This window comes from Prionailurus bengalensis, chromosome E2, assembly GCF_016509475.1.
Source record: "Prionailurus bengalensis isolate Pbe53 chromosome E2, Fcat_Pben_1.1_paternal_pri, whole genome shotgun sequence".
NCBI lineage: Eukaryota > Metazoa > Chordata > Mammalia > Carnivora > Felidae > Prionailurus > Prionailurus bengalensis.
The window spans coordinates 31,339,221-31,365,874 of NC_057352.1; the positions used below are offsets into that span (position 1 = coordinate 31,339,221).

The 26,654-nt window shown below is 36.2% G+C and overlaps 1 protein-coding gene across 6 annotated transcripts in view; it reads left to right on the forward strand.

Annotated features, from left to right (window-relative positions):
• CHD9 (chromodomain helicase DNA binding protein 9) overlaps positions 1–26,654 on the forward strand; it is a 156,175-nt gene that overhangs the window by 21,906 nt on the left and 107,615 nt on the right. For 4 of the 6 annotated variants that reach the window (XM_043599197.1, XM_043599199.1, XM_043599198.1 and 1 more), the window contains exon 2: positions 25,285–25,616. In XM_043599197.1, the coding sequence (XP_043455132.1) occupies positions 25,285–25,616 (332 nt within the window). Of the gene's footprint in view, positions 1–23,763; positions 24,140–25,284; positions 25,617–26,654 lie in introns of those variants that run through there. The other 2 variants (XM_043599201.1, XM_043599203.1) reach the window with 1 other exon arrangement.

Consider the following 26,654-nt stretch of genomic DNA (forward strand, 5'->3'; position numbering starts at 1 on the left):
AAACTGATGTTGTCTCAGAAGAGTATTAAGAAGCACTCTCCATTTGGGTTTAATGCAATTTGTGTTGTCATTTCCATAATATATTTAAGTTAAAGCTCCTTATAGTTTAGGTGAGCCAAATTCTTTTTTACATTTCTAATTTTTAGAAAAGCCCTGAAGTAATCAGTCTTCAGTACTTATTTAAATATACATGGGAATTTCAGCTATGAAGAAGAAATCTGGCTTAATTTAAATGGGAGAAGAAAGAGTTTATTTTTTATAATTATTTAAAATGAGATTTCATACATTTGTGTCCTTTGTTAATAAAGCATTAAATACATTAAAATGCCTGTTTTTCATTACCATTTATTATGTGGAATTGTAAATCCCCAGTAAGATTATTTTAAATTAATATAGTGTATGTGTGAGAATGTATAAGCTCGCTTTCTGTTTGTTCTGTGAACACAAGTCCTTTCATCACTGCATTTAACAGCCATCCACCTACCACATGATACTTTTTTTTTTTAACTGTTAGGATCAAAGTGATGTACCATTTAAAATATCAGTTTCTAGACTAAGCCTTGAATCAGCACTATCCTATGTTTTGGTACATTTTAGACAACTTAGCTGTGCAAAAACATAAAAGTATAGAAGCATTATACAGATGCCTATAAGCCTACCACCTAGGTTTAACAAATGTATTTGTTTGAAATCTGTTTGTTTGCTTTTTAAGAATAAAAAAAAAATGATGGATAACCGTTGAAATTCCCAGTCCTGTTTCCCTCTTTCCAAAGCAAACCACTATTCTCACTTTACTATGTATCTTTTCAAGCTATGTTTCTGTAACTTCATTGCAGAGATAGATATATATCTATAAGCATCTGGAGAAGGAGGGGGATAGGTAGGAGAGGAAGACAGAAATTTAAACTAAGTAAGGCAAATATTACTATCTATTTCATTTCATGGGTATTAGTTTATTTTCTCTATGTTAGAAATACTGTGTAATTCAACGTTAGCAATAAAACAAAATAGCAACTTTGGAGTTAGCTTTGAGTTTAAAGCTTCTTTCTGCAACTTACATGCCGTGTGACCTTTGGCAAGTTTAAGTTTGTTCATCTTTCTAGACTTCATTACCTTCATCTATAAGATGTGGAAAATATTGGTACCAACCACATAAGATTGTTTTCAGTGTTAAAATAAGCTAATCCATGCAGTGCTTAGTGTGATACTTAGTTAATGTTTTTGTGCCTATTTTCTAAACTCTTTGCAGATTATTCTATTTAACCTTATATTTATCACTCACTAAAACATGTATGGAACTAAAAAGATATGCATGTGTGTAGGTAGTAATTTGTGGTTAGATTGTTATTTTAAAAGGAAGGGACATATCTTTATTTTAATGAATGAGTAGTACTTATAGCAATGAGAGATGATTTGGGAAGTTATATGGGTACCATGTGTAAGGTCTTGACTGCCAGGCTGAGTGAAGACATTGGTAGGGAAAAACTACAATAAAACCTATACCAGATGAACCTAGTATGAAGTGGAACACAGCAGAAGCAGTTAGATTACTTCAGGTGGAGAGATCTACACTGGATGGAAAAATGTAACACTAGATTTCAGAAGATCTTTATTTTGCAGGTATCCACTACACAGTGATAGTTTGAAGGTGTGGGACATCGTAAGATAACTGAAGTAGAAAGTATAGAGTGAGAAGACAAAGAGTTTTGGCCAGAATCTTGGGGACCTGCATTTGTGGGACAGAGGAAAAAAGAAGAGACAAAGAATTAGACTAATTAGATCTAAGACTTTGTAGTGTTTCTAAATCCATAGAAAAAGTGATGAGCCACATGTCAAAAATTAAGATACTGAAGAGGATAAAAACAGAAGATTATTGAGTGACTCTGAGAAGTAATTGGTGATATGAAGAAAGGATTTTTTGTAGAAAAAGGATGGAGGGACAGAAACCAAATCAAAAGGAATGTATAAGTGGTAAGAAAATTAAGGTATCATCTGTAGACCACTCTTGAGATATTCAGGTAGGAAAGGGAAAAGAAAGAAGAGAGTATTCTTGAAGGCTGAAAAGATGAAAAAAGTAGAATGAGTATTTTAAATGTTAATATATGTATTCTAAACTTCCAGGAATATGATATATAGCGTACTAAGTATTGAAAGCTTCTAATTACTGTTTGGGGAAACTGAGAAAATACATAATGACATATTTATGCAGAAGAAATTAATCTTGGTGTTTTCTGCAGTCTTACTTCATTTTACCATATACTTGAGTAAGTTGCAACTTTTTTTTTTTTAATGTTTATTTATTTTTGAGAGAAAGAGACAGAGTGTGAGCAGGAGTGGGGTGGAGAGAGAGGGAGATACAGAATCTGAAGCAGGTTCCAGGCTTCTTTGCTGACAGCTCAGAAGCCCTGATGGCGGGGTTTGAACTCACGAGTGGTGAGATCATGACCTGAGCTGAAGTTGATGCTTAACCGACTGAGCCACCCAGGCACCCCATGTTGCAACTTTTAATTTGAGATAAAGGTTATGTAGAAAGGCCCTGGAAATAGTTTCTTTTCATTAACAGAGGATTTGCTTGGTATTTAAATGATTAAGTAAAAGAATGCACCAGAAAAAAGAAAGATGGTTATTTAAGTGACCATACAATATTTTATAATAGTAACAATGTAAATTCAGTGTAACTTTGCAATCCTCAAGAAAGTAATGAGAGTAAAGTTGTTTTACTTCCAGAGAATTCATTATTTAAAAAAAACATAGCCCTATTGAGGTAGGGCTCATCATGTAATTCATGTATTGTACAGTCTACCCATTTACGGTGTAGAAATAAATAATTTTTAGTGTAGTCATAGAGTTGTGGAACTGTTACTACATGATCAATTTTAGAACATTTTCCTCACCCCCAGAATAAACCCTATACCCATTAACAGTCACTCCCTAGTTCTCCCACCACTCCAAGCCCTAGGCAACCACAAGTCTACTTTGTGGATTTGCCTGTTCTGGACATTTGAAATAAATGGAGTCATACAACATGTGGTCCTTTGTGGTAGGCTTCTTTAATTTAGCATGATGTTTTCAAAGGTCATCTACAATATAGATGTATTGGTACTTCTTTTGTTGTTGTTGTTGCCAAATTTCAATTGTATGGCTATACCACATTTTGTTTATCCATTCCTTTGTGATGCATAGTTGGGTTGTTTCCACTTTTTGGCTGTTATGAATAATGGTACTACAAACATCCATATGTTTCCATTTCCCTTGGGTATATATCTAGGAATAGAATTGCTGGGCCATACCATATTCAATGTTTAACCTTTTGAGTAATTTTTAGACTATTTTCCAATGCAGTTACACCTTTTTACATTCCCACAAGCAGTGTATGAGGGTTCCAGTTTCTCCATACTTGCCAACACGTACCTGTCTTTTTTGTTATAGCCACCTCGTGGTTGTGAAGTGGTACTTTAGCGGAGCTTTGATTTGCATTTCCTTGATGGCTAATGATGAATATCTTTTCATGTGCTTATTGGTCATTTCGATTTCTTCTTTTGGAGAAATGCCTGTTCATATCTTTTGCCCATTTTTAAATTGGGTTATTTTTCATTTTATTATTGAGTTACAAGAATTCCTTATATATTTTAGATATAAGTCTCTTAATCAGATATGATTTGCAAATATTTATTTAGGTTTTTTAAATTATAAAAGGTCTTGTCTTCTGCATATAGTGTTGCTTCTTGCTTTCCAGTCTGTGTACTTTTTCTTTTTCTTTCCTGATTGCCCAACTAGAATATTCAGTACAATGTTGAATAGAAGTGGAAGAGCAGATACCATTGTCTTGTTCCTGATCTTAGAGAAAATATTCAGTCTTTTACCATTAAGTATGATACTGGCTGTGAATTTTTTGTACATGTCTGCTACCAGGTGTGGCTGTTCCCTTCTATTCCTAGTTTGCTAGTTTTTTTTTATTATGAAGAGATGTTTATCTTCAACATCAAAGGGTTTTTCTACATTACTTAAGATGATCCTGTGTTTTTTATTCTTTATGCCATTAATACATCATGTTATATTACTTGATTTTCAAATACCTTGCATTCCTGGATGAATCCCACTTGCTTATGATGTGTATATTTATATATATTTCCTATTATTTTTTGAGGATGTTTGTGTCTATATTGTAAGAGATAATGATCTATAGTTTGAAATCTTTATGCCAGCGTTTGCTTTTTAAAAATGTTTTTGGTGGGGCGCCTGGGTGGCACAGTCGGTTAAGCGTCCGACTTCAGCCAGGTCACGATCTCGCGGTCCGGGAGTTCGAGCCCCGCGTCGGGCTCTGGGCTGATGGCTCAGAGCCTGGAGCCTGTTTCCGATTCTGTGTCTCCTTCTCTCTCTGCCCCTCCCCCGTTCATGCTCTGTCTCTCTCTGTCCCAAAAATAAATAAACGTTGAAAAAAAAATTTTTTTTTAAAAATAAAAATGTTTTTGGTTTTAATAGGTCATCTTGGAAGATTGCATTGTTTTTTTTTTAATGTTTATTTATTTTTGAGCGAGAGAGAGAGGGAGGGAGAGGGGGAGGGGCAAAGAGAGAGGGAGACAGAGGATTAAAGCAGGCTCCATGCTTATAGCAGATAGCGGCAGTGCAAGGCTTGAACTCACAAACTGCGAGATCATGACCTGAGCCGAAGTCAGATGCTTAACTGACTGAGCCACCCAGGTGACCCTGGAAGATTGCATTAAACTGAACAATTAACAAATGTCTTTTACAGTTTTTGCCAGAATATAATGCAAGTGTAGATGTTGCATTTTATTCCATGTGTTACAGGATGATGAATAGGAAAGGAAGGTATGAAGATAAATTTATTTTTCTTTTTAAACTTTTAGAAGTTTATTTATTTTGAGAGAGAGAGAGCACAAGCAGGGGAGGGGCAGAGAGAGAGAGAGAGGGAGAATCACAAGCAGGCTTTGTGCTCTCAGAGCAGAGCCCTCATGGGGCTTGGTCTCACAAACCAGGATATCATGACCTGAGCCGAAATTAAGAATTGGTCGCTTAATTGACTGAACCATCCAGGCGCCCCATAAAATTCATAAATCTTTAAGTATTTAGGATTAATAAAATAGATTAAAAATTAATGTTGAGGATGTATTGTGACTTCTATTTTGTTATTTTTGTATTTTTATTATAGGGATATACTTTAAAATTTTTATTCCCTCACCCTCTTATTTAAAACACTCTTGCATGTTCTCAAAGTGCCATATTGAACTGTGGTTTATATTTCCTCCTCCCCTGTGCATACACACACAATCAGAATACAACCAGCAAACTTCTGGTACACATTGGTCCCCAAACTCATTCTTCAGGCTTCCTTCCAATATGGGAGGATGAACTACTGATGAAATCCCTTTATTGCTGCTAAGGATTATAGCATTTTATAATATAATACGGCTTTCTATCTCAGAGGGTGGAGATGGGTGGGGCAAACCTAATTTCCTTCTCAACTTTTAAAAATGTTTTGTACTTAAAAAAAGCTTTTAAGACCATGGGGGAGGAGAAGGAAAAAAAAAAAGTTAGGGAGGGATCCAAACCATAAGAGACTCTTAAAAACTGAGAATAAACTGAGGGTTGATGGGGGGAGTGGGAGGGAGGGGAAAGTGGGTGATGGGCATTGAGGAGGGCACCTGTTGGGATGAGCACTGGGTGTTGTATGGAAACCAATTTGACAATGAATTTCATATTAAAAAAATAAAAATAAATTTAAAAAGCTTCTAAAATATATAAAAGGGTTGTTATTGTCTACCCTGAGAATCAAAGTTTTTTCATAATTTTGCCCACTGAATTTATTCAAGGTTGATTACTACTGGCTTTCTGTGGACTTCTCAGAGTGAGCTTTTAATAAGTTAAATTTTATTATAATGCTCCAAGAAGGGGAAAATGCAAGGCAGCATCTCAGAATCTTATATAAATATGAATGTCTGAATATTTTACATTTCTTGGAATATAGCTTGTGGAATGATGCTCTTTGCAAATCTTATTTCACTTGTTATGCCTTTGCTCATGCTCAGCTCCCTCCTTTGACCATCTTCTCATTATCTTTCATTATAAAAATTAACTTATTCCGGGGCATGTGGGTAGCTCAGTCATGATCTCATGGTTTGTGTGATCGAGCCCTGTGTCAGGCTCTTGCTGTCAGCATGCAGCCTTCTTTGGATTCCTTTCCCCCCCATGCCCCACCCCTCCCCTGCTCATTCTCTCTCTCTCTCTCTCTCTCTCTCTCTCTCAAAAAATAAATATTTTAAGAAATTGAGTTATTCCTAGACAACACAGACCCAAGTGTCCTTTTCCTTTGTGATTCTTTTAGCTGTTCCCCCAAACATCTGATTATTGTTTTGCTTCCTTTTCACATATATGAAGTGTTATTTATATAGTTTCTACAATAAGAATACCAACATTTTTGTGGATGGCATTCAATCTCCTATTTCTGTTTCCCAGAGAGTCTCTTGTTGAAATATTACCTGTATGTACCAACTATTTTCTAAATTGGTTATCTATCACACACCAATAGACTAGCATAAGTTATAGAAATTAAGATAATATAATCTAATTTTAGTTTGTAGTGTAGAAATTAATTAAAACTAATAAAGGAAGAGGAATTATTAAATAGATAAATGAGGGTAAAATTAATCCTTCATTTACGTTCACTTGGTAACTACATTTTAAAATTAATTTTATTAAGATAATATTTACGTACGAGAAAATATACCCATTTTGAGTGTAATTTGATGTGTTTCAACAAGTGTATGTACCTTTGTAATCAGTACCACAATCAAGATAAATAACATTTCCGTAATGCCCCAAAGTTCCTTTTTTCCTCTTTGCAGGCAGTCACCCTCTCATCCCTGGTCCCCGGCACTCACCTTTGTCACTATAGATTAGTTTTGCCTGTTCTAGATTGTATATAACTCTAACCATATTGGTGTGTATCCTTTTGTGTCTGACATTTTTAACTCTGCATAATATTTTTGAGATCTACCTTTGTTAGTGGTTTGTTGTTTTTTTTCTTTTTTTGAGGTATAATTTAAATATTAAAAAAAAAAGTCATTCTTGGGGTGCCTAGGTGGCTCGGTCAGTTAAGCAGCTGACTTCAACTCAGGTCATGATCTCGTGATTACTTGAATTCAAGTCCTGTGTCGGGCTCTGTGCTGACAGCTCAGAGCCTGGAGCCTGCGTCGGATTTTGTGTCTCCGTCTCTCTCTGCGCCTCCCCACTCATCTCTCTCTGTCTCTCAAAAATGAATGAATTGTTAAAAAAGAAAAAAGTCATTCTTTTTAGTGCATAGTTCTGACAAATAAATATGTAGGTGGAGTAACCACCACCACTAATCAAGTTATAGAATAATTCCATGTCCCTCCCGAATTCCTTTATCCTATTTTGTAGTAACCCTTCCCCCAGTCTCCAGCTGCTGACATGCACTGATTTTTACCCTTATATTTTTGCTACTTTGAGAATGGTGAAATGATGTAACCTTTGAGTCTGGCTTTTACTCAGTATAATGCATTTGTGATTCAGTTATATTGTTGTGTGAGTCAGTAGTTGGTCCTTTTTATGGCTGACTAGCAGTCCACTTTATTGTCCATTTACTTATTGATAAACGTGTGAGTTATTGCTAGTTTTTGACTATATGAATAAAGCTTCTGTGCACATTCAGGGTCAGTCATTTTGCATACAAGTTTTCATTTCTTTTTGGGTATATACTAAGATAATGGGTCATATGTTATGCATATGTTTAACTTCATAACAAATTACCAAACTGCTTTCAAAAGCAGCCACACCATTTTACATCCCTACCAGGAGGTCCAAATTCTCCCTCCTCTTCAATCTTTGGTATTGTCAGTCTTCTTAATTTTAACCAATTGATTGGGTGTGTACTGTATCTCATTGTTTTAATTTGTATTTTCCTGATGGATAATGATATTGAGCACCTTTTCATGGGCTTACTGGCCAAAAGTGCATATCGTCTTCAATGAAATGTCTGTTGAAGTTTGTACAGTCAGCCATGGAAAAGATGAATGTCTCTAATGTGGTTAAGACCTGGAAAAGAGGTGTGTGTCCCATGTGTATGTCATGTTATGTTTGGGACAGGAGAGGAGGGCGAGGTAGGAATTGTAAGATCCAGCAATAGTGTATAGAATGAAATCTAATTAGGCAGTTGTGTGGGATTAAGGAGGTCAAGCCACATATGTCACAGGCTCCTGAAAGCAGATGAGTGAGAAAATAGCATCCAGAAACCTAAGAGTAGGCACTATTTAGAGACAGATAACAGTCATAGGAACAAGGCTTCAAAGACAACTACTGGCATTAGGAGAAAGGAATCTTAAGACTTTAACCTAGATTTAGAGGTCTAGTCTATTAGCCTCTTAATATGTAAATTGAAGCCTAAAGAACATAAATCTTTTTTTATGCAGGTTTTTTTTTGAGACATAATTTACATCTGGTAAAATTTTATCTTTATTAGTGTACAGTTCTATGAGTTTTGACAAATGAGTGCATCGTGCAAAACCACACTACAGTCAAGATAGAGAATTTTGGGGGCGCCTGGGTGGCTCAGTAGGTTGAGCTTCCGACTTCGGCTCAGGTCATGATCTCACAGTTTGTGAGTTCGAGCCCCACGTCGGGCTCTGTGCTGGCAGCTCAGAGCCTGCTTCATATTCTGTGTCTCCCTCTCTCTGCTCCTCCCCTGTTCACACTTTCTCTGTCTCCCCCTCTCTCAAAGAAATAAATAAACATAAAAAAATTTTAAAAAGAGAATTTTGTAATCCTTCCCCTCCCCACTCCCCACCCTGGTCCAAAATATTCTCTCATGCTTCTTTGCAGTCAGTCTTTCCTTCAAGCCCTACCCTGGCAACCAGTGGTTATTTTTTTTCTTTGTAGTTTTGCATTTTTGAGAGTATTGTATGGAATGGAATCGTGGCATGTTGCCTCTTTGGTCCGGCTTCTTCCACTTAGCATGACGTATTCTTTGTTGCATGTGAGGGGTAGTGTGTTCTTTCATGTTACTGAATAGCATATTATCATATGGATGTTCCATAGATAGTGTATGCATTCACCAGTTAAAGGACATTAACATTGTTTCCAGACTTTGGCAATTATGAATAAAGGCTCTACAAACATTTATGTACAGGTTTTTGTATCACTAAATATTTTCTTTTCTCTTGGGTAAGTATATCAGTGTGGGATTGCTGGGATCATATATTAAATAATCTTAAATTTGCCTTTTTAAAAAGCAACCAGTTTTCCAAAATGCCAGTACTATTTTGCATTCCCACCGGCAGTGTGAAAAGAGTTCAGTTACTCCATATTCTCTTCACCACTTAGTATTGCTAGGTCTTCTCTTATTTTTTTAACCATCGAAATAGATGTGTAAGTGGTATCTCATTGGGGCTGAATCTGCATTTCCCTAGTAGTGTCTGACAATGTGAGCATCTTTTCTCGTGTTTACTTGCCATCTGTTTGTCATCTTTGGTAAAGTGCTTAAAACGTTTGTCCATTTAAAGAAATATTTGTTTCCATGTTAATGGAGTTTTGAGAAATTTTTATAAAAAGACCATTATCTTTATCATAATAATTAACAGTAACCTTCACTGAATGCATTATATATGTCAAACACTGTTCTAAGATCCTTTATTTGAATTGTCTCATTTAAATTCATAGCAACCTAGTTCTGTTAGGTTAGAAACTATGATTATCCTCATACAGATGATGGAACTGTACCAAACAGTGGCCAGGTTTCAGAAATACAAATTGAATATGACCTTTATTGGGATGAACCATGGGAATCTATCCCCAAAACCAAGAGCACACTTTACACATTGTATGTTAGCCAATTTGACAATAAATTATATTAAAAATTTTTTTAATTAAAAAAAAGTTTATGTTAAGAAAAAAGAATATGACCTTTATTTATAAGTGACTACAGTATACTTTGGCAAATATAGCAGCAAAATCACATATTGTAAAAAGGAAGTGATATCTATACTGAGCTTTAAAATAAATTTTTTTTTTCAACGTTTATTTATTTTTGGGACAGAGAGAGACAGAGCATGAATGGGGGAGGGGCAGAGAGAGAGGGAGACACAGAATCGGAAACAGGCTCCAGGCTCCGAGCCATCAGCCCAGAGCCCGACGCGGGGCTCGAACTCACGGACGGCGAGATCGTGACCTGGCTGAAGTCGGACGCTTAACCGACTGCGCCACCCAGGCGCCCCTAACGTTTATTTATTTTTGAGACAGAGAGAGACAGAGCATGACCGAGGGAGGGTCAGAGAGAGGGAGACACAGAATCTGAAACAGGCTCCAGGCTCTGAGCTGTCAGCACAGAGCCCGACGTGGGGCTCGAACTCACGGACCACGAGATCATGACCTGAGCTGAAGTCGGACGCTCAACCGACTGAGCCACCCAGGCACCCCCCAAGATATCATTATATTTTACTTAAATATCTGCATGTAATGAATTGTTGTTTACTCCGATCAATAAGAAGATTAAATAATAGTCTTAAATTTGAGTATAATCTTTTAATGTAAACTTTATTGAAATATGACATACATACAGAAACATATACAGTTTAGAAGTGAACAGTTAGATAGATTTTCAGAGAGTAAACATCCTCTGCGTAGCCAATATCCAGATCAAGAAATAGAATATTATCACAATCATAGAAGCCTCCTCAGACCTCCTTTGAGTCACTACTTGCCCTCCCCCTAAGAGTGATCACCATTCTGACGTAGAACTCATAGATCAGTTTTGTTGGTTATTAAACTTTATATGTATTTCTCTTATGTATCTAGGAATGAAATTGTTCAGTCGTAGGGTATATGAATGTATTAGTTATGCTGTCTAGTTACAAATTAGCCACACATTAGTGGCTTAAAATAGCACCCATTTATTATCTCATAGTTTCTTGGATCAAGTGGGTGGGCACAGCTTATGTGGGTGTTCTGCTCAGGGTCTCACAAAACTGTAACCTCCATGTGCATTGGGGCTGTGATCTCACCTGTGACTCAGGGTTCTTTTCTAGGCTCACAGGGTTGTTGGCAGAATTCATTTCCTTGCAGCTGTAGACCTCATTGAAGCTCATTTCTTCAAGGCCAGCAGGAGAGGGTCTCTGAGCTTAGGAAAGGCCTAGCTCCCTTTTTTATAAATTAAACTTTTTATTTTAAGATAATATCAGATTTGCATTCAGTTGTAAAAAATAATACAGAGAGATCCAGGGTATCCTCTACCCAGTTTCTGGTTACATGTATGTTTTGCTGTGTACAGACTTTTTTTTTAGACTTTTGTATAGGGATATTTAGGGAAGTACTTTTCTTAGCTCAGATTTCCTATAGATAAGCCTTAGGTAGAATGAAATCTTTACCAATCTTAGTTTTCATGCTTTTATGAGCCTTACAAATATTTTGAAAATCTTTTTAATTGAAGCTAACATTTGAAGATACTTTTCAGATCAAGATCTCTTTACTTGTTCATCAAACTTGTTTTTTCATTGAATAGTATTACTCAGGAGTTAGTCACACTGCAATATTAACACAATCCCCAAACTGTCCTCTCTTCTGACACTAACTGCAAATTCTGGGGGTTCCCAAAGCTACCCTTAGTCTTAATAATATGTTAGCAGTACTTACAGAACTCACAGAAAGCTATTATACTTGTGGTTATGGTTTATTATGGGGTAGATTACAGGTTAAAATTAGCCACAGAAAGAGACACATAGAGCTATCTTGGAAGGTTTTGAACACAAAGCTTTCCCCATGGAGTCAGGTCCCAGCATTGATATGTGATGTTAGGCAGAGTATTGTCCCCCAGAGAAACTCACCTGAATGTCAGTGTCAGAGTTTTTATTGGAGCTCCATTAAGTAGACATGATTGATTGCCCACATGGTTGATCTCAGCCTCCAAGTTAACTAATAATAGATGACTCAAAGCCTCTCACCCTAAATCACGTGATTGGTCTTTCTGGTATGCCCAGCCCCACCATATGATCTAAGATGGACAGCTCCTGGCCTTAAACAAAGACATTCCTATCAGGTATGACATAAGTTATCTCCCAGAAGCTGAGGGCAGAGACCAAACCTCTCTTTGGGCAAGGCCAAATATTTTACTTTAAAAGCATACTTACTGTTAGAAAAATAAGCTTTTTAGAATTTTATTCAACCTTTGCTCATTCATTTATTCATCAGATTTTTTTTCTGTGTGATATATAGTGTGTTCATCTCCAGGTAGATATAGACATAGTCCCAGTTCTATAGAGCTTACTTAATAGTGTATGTTTAGGATTTTGTTTCTTTGATTCAGTTAGTCAACACCTCCAAAATGGGATAGACCAAAATAATAGTCTGGGTTGAATTTTCCTATGGAATGAAATTGAAGCATTTGTTAACCTCTTTTAACAGTGTTTTTCAAACTTTTTTGACTGGGACCCAGTATAGAAGTATCTGTTTATGTTTGTGAATATATATTTGTAGCAGTGTGTGCGTTTTAAGATGTAACAAACATTTTACAAAACTCTGGTCTACTTCACTTATAAAGAATGTTAATGACTATCTACTGAATTAATGGCTCAAAATGAGATTTCAGCTCACAGTTCAAAAAACACTGTCTTAGACAGTAAGACCATCGAGAATAGTGTTGGCTTGTTATTAGAAGGAAATCAGCTTTAAAATGTAGGACCTGAACAGATAAGATATGAAGAGGAATTGTGGTGCAAGAGTACTCCTTTCTATGCGATAGTTTCTAGATGGTCACTGGGAAGTACAGTATGGCTAGTACAAATGTTACTCAATAGGGAAACTTATGAGGACATAAAACCAGTATGTTGTTCATTTTGCTTTGTAGCTATTTTCTCAGACCTGCTTAAGGTGATTTCTGATTCATCTTTCCTCTGATCTTAGTTTGGCTAGTCTTTCTTTTCATTCAGATTTCAGTATAAATGGCCTCCTCAGTTATACCTTTCCTGAATCCATTCTAAAATCATTACCCTACCACTTCGAATCACATCATCCTATTTTCATTCTGTGTGTAGCCTTTACCTTTACCTGATGTTTTCCCTATTTTCTTCACTCCTTCTCTAAAATCTTAGCTATATTAGAACAGGAACTTTGTCATCTTGTTTATTTACTCTTTTATTCCCAGCACATATAACAATGTCTGGCAGGTAGTATGTACTCAAATAATATATCTTGTATGAGTGATGTAGCTCATGTTCCTTTTAAACCCAAGACAGAATACACTTCTCTTGGTGAAACTAGAGTGTACTGTAATTATCTTGTTCGTTATACCACATTTTTGTTTGTGCAGTCTAAGATTGAATTTGCTTTTTTGGCAAGCTCATTACACCATACACTTATTTAGCTTACAGTGAGCTAAAATTCCCTGGTATTTTTCACATGAGCTGCTGTTAAGGCATGTACCACTTATTTTTTACTTAAGTAGTTGTTTTGTGTATATGTGCAAGCATGCCCATTTATAGATTCAGCCTCATAAGATTTTTTTTTTTTAATCCGTATTTTGGGGTATGCGTTAAGAGGGAGGCTAATTAAGAACTAATGGTAGGGTGGCTGAAGAGAGATTAAGCTGAAATGAAAGGCCAGTAGGAACCCAGGAGATTGACCAGATGGCACCAGTTCACATATTTAAACTGAAAATATTCATTTGGAGGGGTTTAGTGCAACCTGAGGAAATAGAATCTGTTTGATAAATTTTGGAAGGTCTCACCTGACAGGATTAGGTTTGCTTCTTTCTATTCTTAAATGTAGCATGACTGCACCAGGTTCAGACTCAACATCAGGGTTACACTCTTTACTATCTGAATGATGTTCTCTGTCATGTTTTGCCTCCTTCCCTACCCTTCCTTTCCCATCCATCCCACCCCTCACACACTGTACCCTCAAGATCCTAGCTGTTTTTCAAAACCAGTCAGGGGAGCATTTTTAATTGTCCTTCGTCATTTATCAAACCTTAAATCACTGTGGTCTTCACAGCACTGTTCTTACAGGTCAGTGCCTCTCATGCTGTTACTAATTCTATCTTTTGTGCTCTGCCTCTCTGAAACCTGTATGGCTGCAACCAGTGTTTTTAGAGACAGTTTTGTTTTTCGTTTTTTGTTTTTTTCCCCCGTAGAATAATTTCTCATTGTAAATTTTGTTTTCGAGTCTCCTGACTCCAGGTACTACATTTCCTACTTTACTGATCTGTCCATCCTTTTTTAGTTTCTGGTCATATGATGATACTTTTTTTCTTCCTTTAACTTTAAAAGTTCTATCTTTATAAAGTCAATGACACACAACTGCCATGCCTAGACTGTCATAAACACCAAAAGGGCATATTTAACATCCATGTATGGTTCTCATCACTTCTGTTTCCACAAATAATTTTTTTCTTGTGGTTAGAAGTATATCCAGAGATGCAGTTTCTTTCTTTACTGTCTTTGCATTATGCAAGATGAAATTCTAATATGGGACAATTGCATATATTTTATGATTTTTGAAATGCTTTTCACTTTTTATGGCTACTCTTCATTATCTAGTAAAATTATATTTCTTTTGCCTACAACTGCATATCAAGTTTACATGCCTTATTTTGTCTTCTTGTAAATGTATTTATTTTCCCCTCTTCTTAATGTCATTTATGTTTGTTAATAATCACTTGAGTATTCTAAGAGGTTTTTAGAAATTATCTCAGAATTCTGAAAATCAAAATTGGTTTTTCATAATGCATTGTATGGAAAAAATAAGTTGTCTTTCAACATAACTGATTCTCAATGCCTCCTTTAAAAGACTTGAAAGAGGTTTTTTCCTTGGTATTTATTTTATCAGTTCGTTTGGAAACACTGCCAAGAGAATTGCGAGTGTGATGTTAGTGATATCAAGCCAATTATGCAACTGCTTGGTTAATTTACGTACACTATTGCCCTCCCACTCTATCAGGACCTGTCTGTCGAGGCTGTTAAGAGTGCACTTCACCTTTGGGTTCTGTCAGAGTGCCATTGCCACACTCCAGTTTCTCTCTTAGTCTGGGGGGAAAGAAAACCCAATGATGGCAACTTGATAAACTGTTTTGGAGAGGTTACTGATTCCTAATAGAGTATCATAAATTTAATGCTCTATGAACTTTGGATCAATAGTCACCTGTATGGGAATGGTAGGCAATGGCAATACTTAGGAAAATGATTTTGTTTTTTAAGAGTTGAACTCTGCTGTTGTGTCATTGTGTTAGGTACTTGTCTCATCTGTGCCTGACCTCTTTCATCTGCAAAGTTAGAAATAATATTTGATTTTATTTTTAACCACATAGGAATATTGTGAAATGAAATAAGAAAATACACCAGAAATTATGGAAACTTTTGGGCTGGAAAATGGTTTGTGAATTAACACATTTAAACATCTTCAAAAATTTTTTTCCTGTGGTGCCTGGGTGACTCAGTCGTTTAAGCATCTGACTTCAGCTCAGATCATGATCTCACAGTTGGTCGATTCGAGCCCCTTGTCAGGCTCTGTGCTGACAGCTCAGAGCCTGCTTCAGATTTTGCGTCTCCCTCTCTGTCCGCCCTTCCCTCACTTTCTCTCTCTCTCTCTCTCTCTCAAAAATAAATAAACATTAAAAAGAAAAAATACTCCCCAAGAAGCATTTTAGAAAAGGTGCTATGGGAAGTTAATATTATTTACCAAAGTGATATTTATATATAATATTTTAATTTTTTTTATTGATGTGATGTTTTGAATTGTTGTCTGGAAATGGCCAAACGTCCCCTAAATGGCCAAAGCTGGGACAATTTAAACAACAAATAAATTATCATAGTACCACATTATAATCCATAGAATAAAATAAATACCCATAAGTTTATACAATATATAGTGTATACTATATATAAATAATTGAATGAATAAAAAGAAGAGACAGCTTTTATTTACAGTAGAATTCCAATTGAAAATGTGGGAAGAATGATAACAATAGAAAATTTGCATTAGGCAAATACCATAATAATTGTTACAGGCACGAACCATCAATGCATGTTAAAATTACTAGGCAAATGTATATGAGAAATAAGGTATTTGTATAGTCTTGTATAGTAATAAGATACATATTAATTCTAAAAGGACAGGTTTATAGTGGAGAATCATGATAGGTACCACTTTAACCAAGGAATCGAAGCAACATCCCTAGTAAGTGATAAGATATACTGACATCACATATCCTATATGATTGATACGCTGAGGTGGGCAGAGTGTCACATTACAGTAGTAACGATGGTAATGTCGGAAGTCTCTGAGTATTTGTTTGCCAGGCACCATAGTAAGCACATTATCTGTTAGGTCTCACTACAGTCCTGGTATCACAAGGCAGATACTGATATATTTCTCTTTTACAGATGAGGAAGCAGAGGCCCAAGTAAATGATGAAACTGGGACTAAAACCCAGGTCTGGCTGACTTCAGAGCCAATGCCTTAATCACAACATTATGTTGAGAATAGATTGTAGTGTCATGGCTAATTTATAGACTGATGAATTTAGTATATTTAATGTTAAGGAAGTAGTAAACTTGGTGAGGTTTTTATTTTATTTTATTTATTTGTTTTTTTTCAACGTTTATTTATTTTTGGGACAGAGAGAGACAGAGCATGAACGGGGGAGGGGCAGAGAGAGAGGGAGACACAGAATCGGAAACAGGCTCCAGGCTCTGAGCCATCAGCCCAGAGCCTGACGTGGGGCTTGAACTCACGGACCGCGAGATCATGACCTGGCTGAAGTCGGACGCTTAACCGACTGCACCACCCAGGCGCCCCTGTGAGGTTTTTAAAATATACTTTTTGATTTATCTGGAAGAAAATGAACCTTTTTTTTTTTTTGAGTTTATTTATATATTTTGAGAAAGAGAAAGCACGAGCCAGGGGAGGGCAGAGAGAGAGAGGGAAAGGGAGAATCCCAAGTAGGCTCCATGCTGTCAGCTCAGAGCGCAACGGGGGATTCAGTCTCGTGAACCATGAAATCATGACCTGAGCCAAAATCAAGAGTCAGAGGCCTCATTGACGGAGCCGCCCAGGTGCCCCACAAAAGATGAACTTTTAAACAATACAGCATTGAAAAAGGAGTACACACTAATATAAAATAAAAGTTAAATATTACTTGTTTTCATATCATGAATGGCCTTTTTATAAATAAATTTTTCATAAATAAATAGACTTTTTCATCAAGTATTCAGGTATTTTTATTGAAACCACTTAGCAACCCTAAATCTAAAACTTGGATCCCCTTACTTCTCTGTATGTAATCATTTATTGATTACCTCATTCCTTCAGCATAAAGACAAAGTCCAGATATTTTAGCATTAACTTGTAACACCTTTGATCATCTAACCCATTACCTTTCAGCCCTTGTTGCTTATGATTCTTCTACACGCACCTCCTTTTCTTGTTGTGCCACGCTACTTGTTATTCCCTGAATATAACTTTTTAAATTTCTTTATTATATAACATTTCAACGTTTTATTTATTTTTTTTTATTTTTGGGACAGAGAGAGACAGAGCATGAACGGGGGAGGGGCAGAGAGAGAGGGAGACACAGAATCGGAAACAGGCTCCAGGCTCTGAGCCACCAGCCCAGAGCCTGACGCGGGGCTCGAACTCACGGACCGCGAGATCGTGACCTGGCTGAAGTCGGACGCTTAACCGACTGTGCCACCCAGGCGCCCCTATTATATAACATTTCAAGTGTGCACCAAAGTAGACTATGCATCACCCAGCTACAATAGCCACCAATTTATAGGGCACTGTTTTATCTGTACGATCCTCTAATTATCATTCCCACCTCCTGCGTGGATTATTTTGAAGCATATCTCAATCATATCACTTCATCTGTAAATATTTCAAATTATTATCTAAAAGGCAGAATTTTTTTGTCTTTAAAACACCACTGCAAGGGTACCTGAGTGGCTCAGTTGGGTAAGTGTCTGACTGTTGCTTTCAGCTCAGGTCATGATATCACTGTTACATGGGTTCAAGCCCCGCATCAGGCCCTGTGCTGACAGTGTGGAGCCTGCTTTGGATTCTCTGTCTCCCTCTCTCTCTCTGCCCCTCTCCTGCTCACTCACTCTCTCAAAGTAAATAATAGATAAACATTTTAAAAAACAAAAATAAAACACCATTGCAAAATCAGTTTAACACCTAATAAATAACTGTAATCAAATGTCTGGTCAAAGTTAAAATTCCCTACTATAATAAATTTATTTTTATAATTTTTTTTATAGGTCACTATCAAAACAAGGGCTACTCATTACATTTGGCTAATATGTATTTTAAGTGTCTCTTTTTCTCTCTTTTATCATTTAGCCTGAATCTCTTTTATTTATTTTAAATATTTTTTAATTCATTTATTTTTGAGAGAGAGAGAGAGAGAGACAGAGTGTGAGTGGGGGAGGGGCAGAGAGTGAGGGAGACACAGAAGCCGAAACAGGCTCCAGGCTCCCAGCTGTCAGCACAGAGCCACTCATGAACCACAAGATCATGACCTGAGCCGAAGTCGGATGCTTAACTGACTCAGCCACCCAGGCGCCCCCTTAAATCTCTTTTAAATTTGTGGTTCCCCTTCATTTTGTTCCTTTGTGGAAGAGATGGAGTCATTTGTCTATAGTTTCCCACATTCTGGATTTTGCTGAATGCACCCCCGTGATAGCCTGTAACATGTTCCTCTCTCTCTGTGTTTCCTGTAAGTCACAAAACAAATTTTTATTTAGAAAAAAAATAACTTTTATGAATATGTACTATTTGCCTGAATTGCTATGTGGATGATTAAAATAAAGGCAATACTTTTAATAGTATTACCTTTTCAATGTAAAATGCAAGATTTATGACACTAAAAAAAGAATGTTGTGGTTAGCTAAAAGTGGAGACGTAGGTACTAACACAAGTCATAAGATAAGAGTAGGCCTTTTTTAGTTTGTGAACATGGCACTTCACAGATGTGAGGAAAAGCAAAGTAAAATAATTGCTTCACTTCTATCAAAAACTCTGAAAACAGATTTAAGGGTAAAACTCAGAAAAAGACTTTAACAGATTATAATTTGCTTTTATGTCAGTTTTTCCCCATTTCTCTTTAAAAGCAACTCTTTATCGGTAGCTTGCGGAAAAAATGTTGTGTATAATAAATAAAAAGACCAAAAGAAGTCATCACATTAATGTTTGACACATATTATACTAAAATTAACTTTAAATTTATTTTTAGAATGTTGGTTTTATATGAATATTTAAATAATTATTATAACTAGCAAACTGGCTTATCATAAACAAGTTAAGAGAACTAAAATGCCTTATAAATTCTTTATAATATCAAATTACTATATTATACTTTCCCTTTGACAGAATTTTTTTAATGTTTATTTATTTTGAGAAAGACAAAGAGAGGGGAGAGGGGCAAAGAGAGAGGAGGAGAGAGAGAATCCCAAGCAGGTTCCGTGCTGTCAGCACATACCCTGACATGAGGCTTGAACTCACAAACCATGAGATCATGACCTGAGCTGAAATCAAGAGTTGGATGCTTGGGGCACCTGGGTGGCTCAGTTGGTTAGGCATCCAGACTCGGCTCAGGTCATGATCTTGCAGTTTGTGGGTTTGAGCCCTGCATTGGACTCTGCTGACAGCTCAGAGCCTGGGCCCTGCTTCGCATTCTGGGTCTCCCTCTTTCTCTGCCCCTCCCATGCTCGTTCTCTCTCTCTCTCTCTCTCTCTCAAAAATAAAACATTAAAAAAAAAAAAAAAAAGAGTGGTATACTTAACCCAAGTGCCCCTTGACTGCAAAATTTTTAACTCAAGATCTCTTGGCTTCCAGGACACCACTCTTCTGCTAATACTTTCCATTCTTTTTTTTTTTTTTAATTTTTTTTTTCAACGTTTATTTTATTTTTGGGACAGAGAGAGACAGAGCATGAAAGGGGGAGGGGCAGAGAGAGAGGGAGACACAGAATCGGAAACAGGCTCCAGGCTCTGAGCCATCAGCCCAGAGCCTGACGCGGGGCTCGAACTCACGGACCGTGAGATCGTGACCTGGCTGAAGTCGGACGCTTAACCGACTGCGCCACCCAGGTGCCCCAATACTTTCCATTCTTGTAGTTTCTTTTTGTTTTCCTTCATTAGCTCCTCTTCATCCACCAACCCCTTGAACTTGGTGTTTTGGGGTTTCCCTAACTGGCTCTCTTCTGTTATTTCTACATTGTGTTTCTAGGCAATAACATTCATTTTTGCTCAATACTTGCTATCTCTATTCTATTTTATATAGTCTTCCATTGGAACCTCCATCCACCCTGACCCCCAGTTCTGAAGCCTAACAATCCTCTCTTCTGAGAAAGGTTGGAAGATTTTTAGCTATAATGCAGTTTTGCCTGTGTTGTTGAAAAATTCCTTGTTCTGTGTTTTATTCTTAGTAAGGAATTGTATCTGTTTTATTATTTGAGACCTTTTATTCCTTTATACTGTTTTAAAAATATATGAAATAGAAATATATGTATTTCCTCCAATAAAGGAGCCTGTGTTCTATAGTACATGCATAGTAGCCATGTGACCATTCTCCCCTTCTTTTTTGGAAATTTATAATTTCCACTCGTGTCTACACACTGGTAATTCAATAATCTAAATTATTTATATACAACTAAAATATTTGAAATGAACAAATTCCCATTGGAATGTGGCTTGGGTGAGTGTTTGGGAAAATCATTCCATCAAGAGAGGAAAGATCTGACTCCCCCACCCCTCAGATTTTAATGCCTCTAATTTCTGAACAAATTCTTTTGCTTCTTTCTCTCAGGAAGGAAAAAGATGTAATAGGTGGTATGAAAACTTTTAAATTTTGTAGCATGCAGCATTCATAAAGGCTATATGCCATACTTTTTCATTCTGTTCTATTTCATCTGGACCCACTAAGTTTATATCATGAGTTGATATTAGGTAATGACCTGTGGTTTGAAAAACACGCATACCATAAATCCTTGAGTTTCCCCAGTATGAAATATGATATACAGGATGCTCCATATATTCCTTTTAGTTGCTATCAGCATAATATATCACATATGAGATCATCTTTATGTTTTGCTATGACTTCTTTGTCTTATAAACATTTAGATATGATATTAGTATATGTGCCGCCTTTTTGTATGTTTTTTTGTCCTTTACCATATGGATTTTGTGAGAGCAAGATCTTTGCCGTTATTTTTGATTTTTAAACAACTTGTGTTAAAAAAATAATTTGAAACTATGACAAACTTACAGAAGAATCACAAGTGAAATACAAAGAAATTCTTTGACTTTGTAAAGAATTGGAGAGTAGATTGTAGACCTAATGTTTCATCATCACCAAAGATAAGGAAGATATTTTTCTGTATAACTACAGTGTAACCATAACAAGTGGGAAATTGATACAGCAAAGCTGTTGGGATGAGGAGGAAAATAGAACAAAATATAATTAAGTGGACTTGACAGAATTTGATGAGTGCCTATATAAGGGAAAAGAGAAAGACTGTATGGCATTAAAAAAAGCACATCAGCTATCCTTTTGTATGTTTGTGTATATGTGTGAATTGAGAAATGACCTACATTAAAAATGTTCAGTTACTTAACACCTCAGTAATTGATGTTCTGTGGGAATATCATTTTAAAATATTGCATTCTAATAGCAGAAGAAATATATGACCATGGACTTCTCTATTACTGTCCACTGTTAAGATTTATTGTTTAACAATTGGGATTTTGAGTCAAGGAATAGAATCTGTTGAAAAACTTTAATGGGAGAAGTGATATATTTTGGAAATCATCTTAGGTTCTGAGGATAGTGTCAGCGAGTTAAGGATATTGAAAGAAAACAGTGAGAGAATTGACATCATCTTTTCCAACCCTACCCTCTCTGAGGATCCAGTCTCAAATTTTCAGTTACTAGAGCTTTTAAACTTAACCACACACATCTACACATCCTTTCTTGCCTAGACTTCCTATTTCTTTTACCTTCTCATACCTAGCCTTGGTCTAGAAGCCAAGCATTGATCCTTCCTGCTCTTCACCCACCCATATCTGGTTGATCTCTACGTCTTGGAAAGGGCACTGGGAAAAATTAATTTCATTCTAGCTTTATTACTAGTGTCTCTGCAATTTTGAGAAAGTCGCTTCGTTTCTTTGTATTCAGATTAATGTGTGTAAATTATGATATTTGAACCACATATGATACCATATAGTGGTTAGGAGTATGGTTTTCCTAGTGAGTTCTTTGCCTTTTGATCCCTGCTTTATCAGTCAGCAGCCGTGTGATCTGGAGGGAATTATTTCTTCATGCCTCAGTATCCTCAGCTGTAAGTGCATGGCTCACAGGGTTGTTTTGAAGATTAATGGAGTTGCTATATGTTTAATATGAAGAGTAGTGCCTGGAACACAGTAAGGATTAAATAAGTGTTAGCTCTTACCATTACTGTTACCATTATGATTTTTCTTGCTTGCTCTCAGGTCGTTCTTACTTTTTGCGATACTGCTCTAAGAATGTATCTATCATTTGCTACTCCTCTCCTTTCCATTATCACTATTATCCTACTATTGTTTAGGATTAAGTTAGTTGTTAGGTGAAAGATGCTTAGAGTAGTGCCTTGAACTTAGTAAGCACTCAGTAAGTAATAAGCCCTTACTGTTGGTCATTGTGATTTTTGTGTAGATGACCCCTCAGGGCAGTCAGATCCTCTCCTTGCCTTTCCTGGTGCTGTAAACCTTAATTTCCTCCCCTGCCTTCCAGTTGGTCTTAATTCGTGATCAGTCACATAATATTACTCTGTGTTGAGACCTTTGGTTTAAAAGGGGAAAAAAACAAAAATTGTTCTTTGATAGAAATATCAGATAACTTGCCAAGACTGACTGAAAAAAAAAATGGTATTAATGAAAGAAGTAAACTTGAATTTTAAAGCAGTGAAAATTTTGTTTTAGGTACTTAAGGGCATTTCTTATTATTTCAGCCTCAGTTTTTTATAGAAAGAGAAGCTGTATTGCTGAAATTCAGGAAGACTTGTTATTTATTTTTAGCAAGGGACTAAAACCAAAATTTAATCCAAAAAACTCAGCAGTTCATTTAAAATAGAACATGAGGAGTCAAGGTCAGGAATTTCATGTGTTTTTGATGTTAGAAATATTCATTAGTATATTTTTCCAGGTTTAAATACGGAAAAAATTTAAGTGTTGTTATTTGCTCTCTGTGGGCATATAGGCAGCTCTCCGTGTGTTCTTTTCAAAATCTTAAACTTCTCTTTAGAATTTAAATGAAAATAGCCTCATTTGTCTGTTTTAAACATCACAGTGTTAGCTTTTGTTAGAAGAATCCGAAGAGAACTCACCTAATTTCTTAACAGAAGTCACTTGTTATGTGTGACCTGCTCTTTAACCCTTGCTGGTCGTTAGCTGTTCTCCTAGTTCCAGTATTTTATGGTGTCCTGGAGAAAAGTATTTTTCTCCAGTAAAAATTGCATTGGATTCTTTTTTTTTTAATATTGATAGCTGCATAAAGCCATTTCACCACAGTTTGAGTTTTCAGATGTTCTTCTAAAATCAGCTTTTACGTACATTTTCTAAAACTTTACTGCAGGAAATGGCAGAGTGAGAGTTAATGTGTTACATGGAGGGAAGAACAGTCCATTGGGGGTTAAATTGCAGAGTCTAATGGAATAATAACTGGTAGCACCATCTGCTGGCCTACTTCCGCAGAAGGAGTCAGTATTTTTAACGACATCTCTAATATTCATGCTGATGCATTTTGATGCTTTGTGCATTCATTTCTTTCTGTGCTTTGTTGGAATCTGGCTATCTGCTTACAGCTATTGAGGAAACCCAGCTTTTTAGGAGGGGTTTATAGCCTTTTTCATATCTAAATAGGATGAACAGTGGATATAAACTTGCCAAGGCAGAAATGTGTTGATAAATCACAATGTGTGTTTGTGGAGGGTTGTGCATCTCTTGGTTGCAGCTTGCTAAATAGGCCATTTAGGAATCTTCTTTCAATGCTTTTTTCTTGAGCACTGCCTGGGGTGGTGAAAAAGCAGAGGGCAAGCCTTTGTCTGACGCCAAAAATGTCTTCAGTGAAGAGGCCAAGAGGAAGGGTAAGTGAAAGCCTGAATGAGTGGGAGGAGGAGGGGTTCTTTGGGCTAAAAGGCTAATGGGATTGAATAACCTTCCTTATTACTGGCTGCTGCTGCGGGAGTCGTACTGCATCGCCATCTTGAGCTTGTTGCTGTTTTCTCGAGTCTTGGTTATTTGTTATAGCCTGTAGGCCTTAAGGTGGCATTTTAGTGAGCGTTCTAAACCCTCCTTCCTTTCCCAGTGCTGCAGCACTGCTATGAAACCTTTGATGAGGCAGGTATAGAAAAGATATCCAGTGAAGCACACTGGAATCAGCATGAAAATGTGTTTGGAAATTCCTGGTGGTTTTTTCCTTTGCTATAGTCAGAGGCATGTTTACGGGTAAGAACATAACAAAACTGTGATCTAAGTATATGTGGATGAATGCGTGTTTGAAGAGGATATTCTTTTTTAAATGCTGTTGATCTGCTTCCTGTGATATTGCTAAAATATTAATAATTTTAACGTAAAACTGTAAAACTTGTTTTTTTTTTCCAGAATTGCTTGAGCAAAATAATTATGATATAGAGAGAGGAAAAAAAAAATCCACATTTAACTCTTTCGTGGAAAAACTAAAACTTTCTCTAATTTTAAGTATGGGAATGTCTGTTTACTAACTAGCTATGTTGCTGCGTAGATTGCACATTAAAAAATGATTTAAATGATTTTGGGTTCTAGTTCTAATTTCTTGTAAAGCAGAGAAGCTTTGTATTTCTAAAAATAATTATAAACTATAAGGAGTATTCTAAATCAAAACTGCTATTTTAAATTTATCAATAAATTCCACAGTTCTGGAGTGAAAAGGAAAGAAAAGACTTTTATTTCAAATGTACAGAATATTTGCAGGACAAAATTTGAATCAGCTAACTAATCAAGAATGCTGTGAAAATATCAGTGAATCTACGTTATCCTTTAACCGTTTTTAAAAGCAGTAGTTGAGCTTTTTTATATACCAACACTAATTTCTAGATCAGCAAAATGTTACAATTTTACATTTGTTTGTAGCACTCACATGTTGGCTCACGTATTTTACTTCGTTGAGCATAACTTTAAATGTTCAAATATTTATGTTAATCGTTTAGCTGTACTTTGGCATGTTGTGTAAAAAGTATTCTGATTTCTCTAGCCTCCATCTTCCAAGAAGAGTGACGGTTCTGGGACATACACTAAGTTGCAGAATACCCAGGTGAGGATCATGTCTGAGAAGAAACAGAGAAAAAAGGTGGAATCAGAAAGCAAGCAAGAAAAGGCTAATCGGATAATATCAGAGGCCATAGCAAAAGCAAAGGAGCGTGGGGAACGCAATATTCCACGAGTAATGAGTCCTGAGAACTTTCCTAGTGCTTCAGTTGAAGGAAAAGAGGAAAAGAAAGGTAGACGGATGAAATCCAAGCCAAAGGACAAAGAGAGCAAAAAAACAAAAACTTGTTCAAAGTTGAAAGAGAAGACAAAAATTGGGTAAGTTGGTTTCGAAATCAATGTAATTCCTTTGAATTTTTTTGTCAAAGTGCAGTCTGTCTCATCTTTTACTTTTGATTTGCGTGTGATGTATTTTACTCCTACTTTGAAGTTTTAAGTTGTTAGATACTATGTGTGCCTTATTTCCTTTTTGAATGAATTGAGTAATTAAGACTTACTGCGTTTTAATCTTCTCTGAACATAGCTTTCTGTACATTAATATTAGTAAAAGAAATTTAAAATAGGAGAACATTGCATACATAGAACAGAAAAAGGAAAACAAAACCAAACCCATTGCTGTGCCAGTTCCAAATTCACTTCCTTGGTAGGAAGTGCACTGAAATATTTTTATCAGGTTTCTTTACCTCTTAGTTGTACTTCATTGGGCACCTTATAGATTGGAAACGTGAAACACAGTATTTTCTCAAAAACCCACAACTTTGGACTAAATGGAATAGCAGGAAAACCAAGACCACGTAAATCAACGATGAGCAGTGTTCAGCTCTCCCTGGTTTACTCCCTCACTTTCTCTCTGATTTACTTTATGTAATAAAGAGGCCAGGTGAGGATTAATGCTCCAAGAGAATTATAAGGACAAGGAATTGCTCTAGGAGGGTACATTAATGCTCAGTGTTTTTATCTGATGACTTATCTAATACATTTTCAAAAATAAAATGTAATAAATGTTAATATATGTATTATATGCAAGTTTTTGCATGCAAGGGTAAAAATAACCCAGGGCCAACAGTTTAGAGTTATTTTTGCAGAAATATTTGGTCATTTTTGAAGGCTTTATGTGAAATTTTAGATAAGGTGTTCAACCTGTTTTCTTTTTTTCCACACAAAAGAGTACACGGTAAAGAATTTGTTTATTATGAAAATCTTCATTTGCATAAGAAATTACTGATACACTGTATAGATACCGAGAACTGACAAAAATTTGTAAGACATTGATTCTCAGCATTTTAAATGCAGTCACCAAACTGAATTATATTGTTATGGCTTGATGCCTTTCCATCCCAACCATTAAATAACATG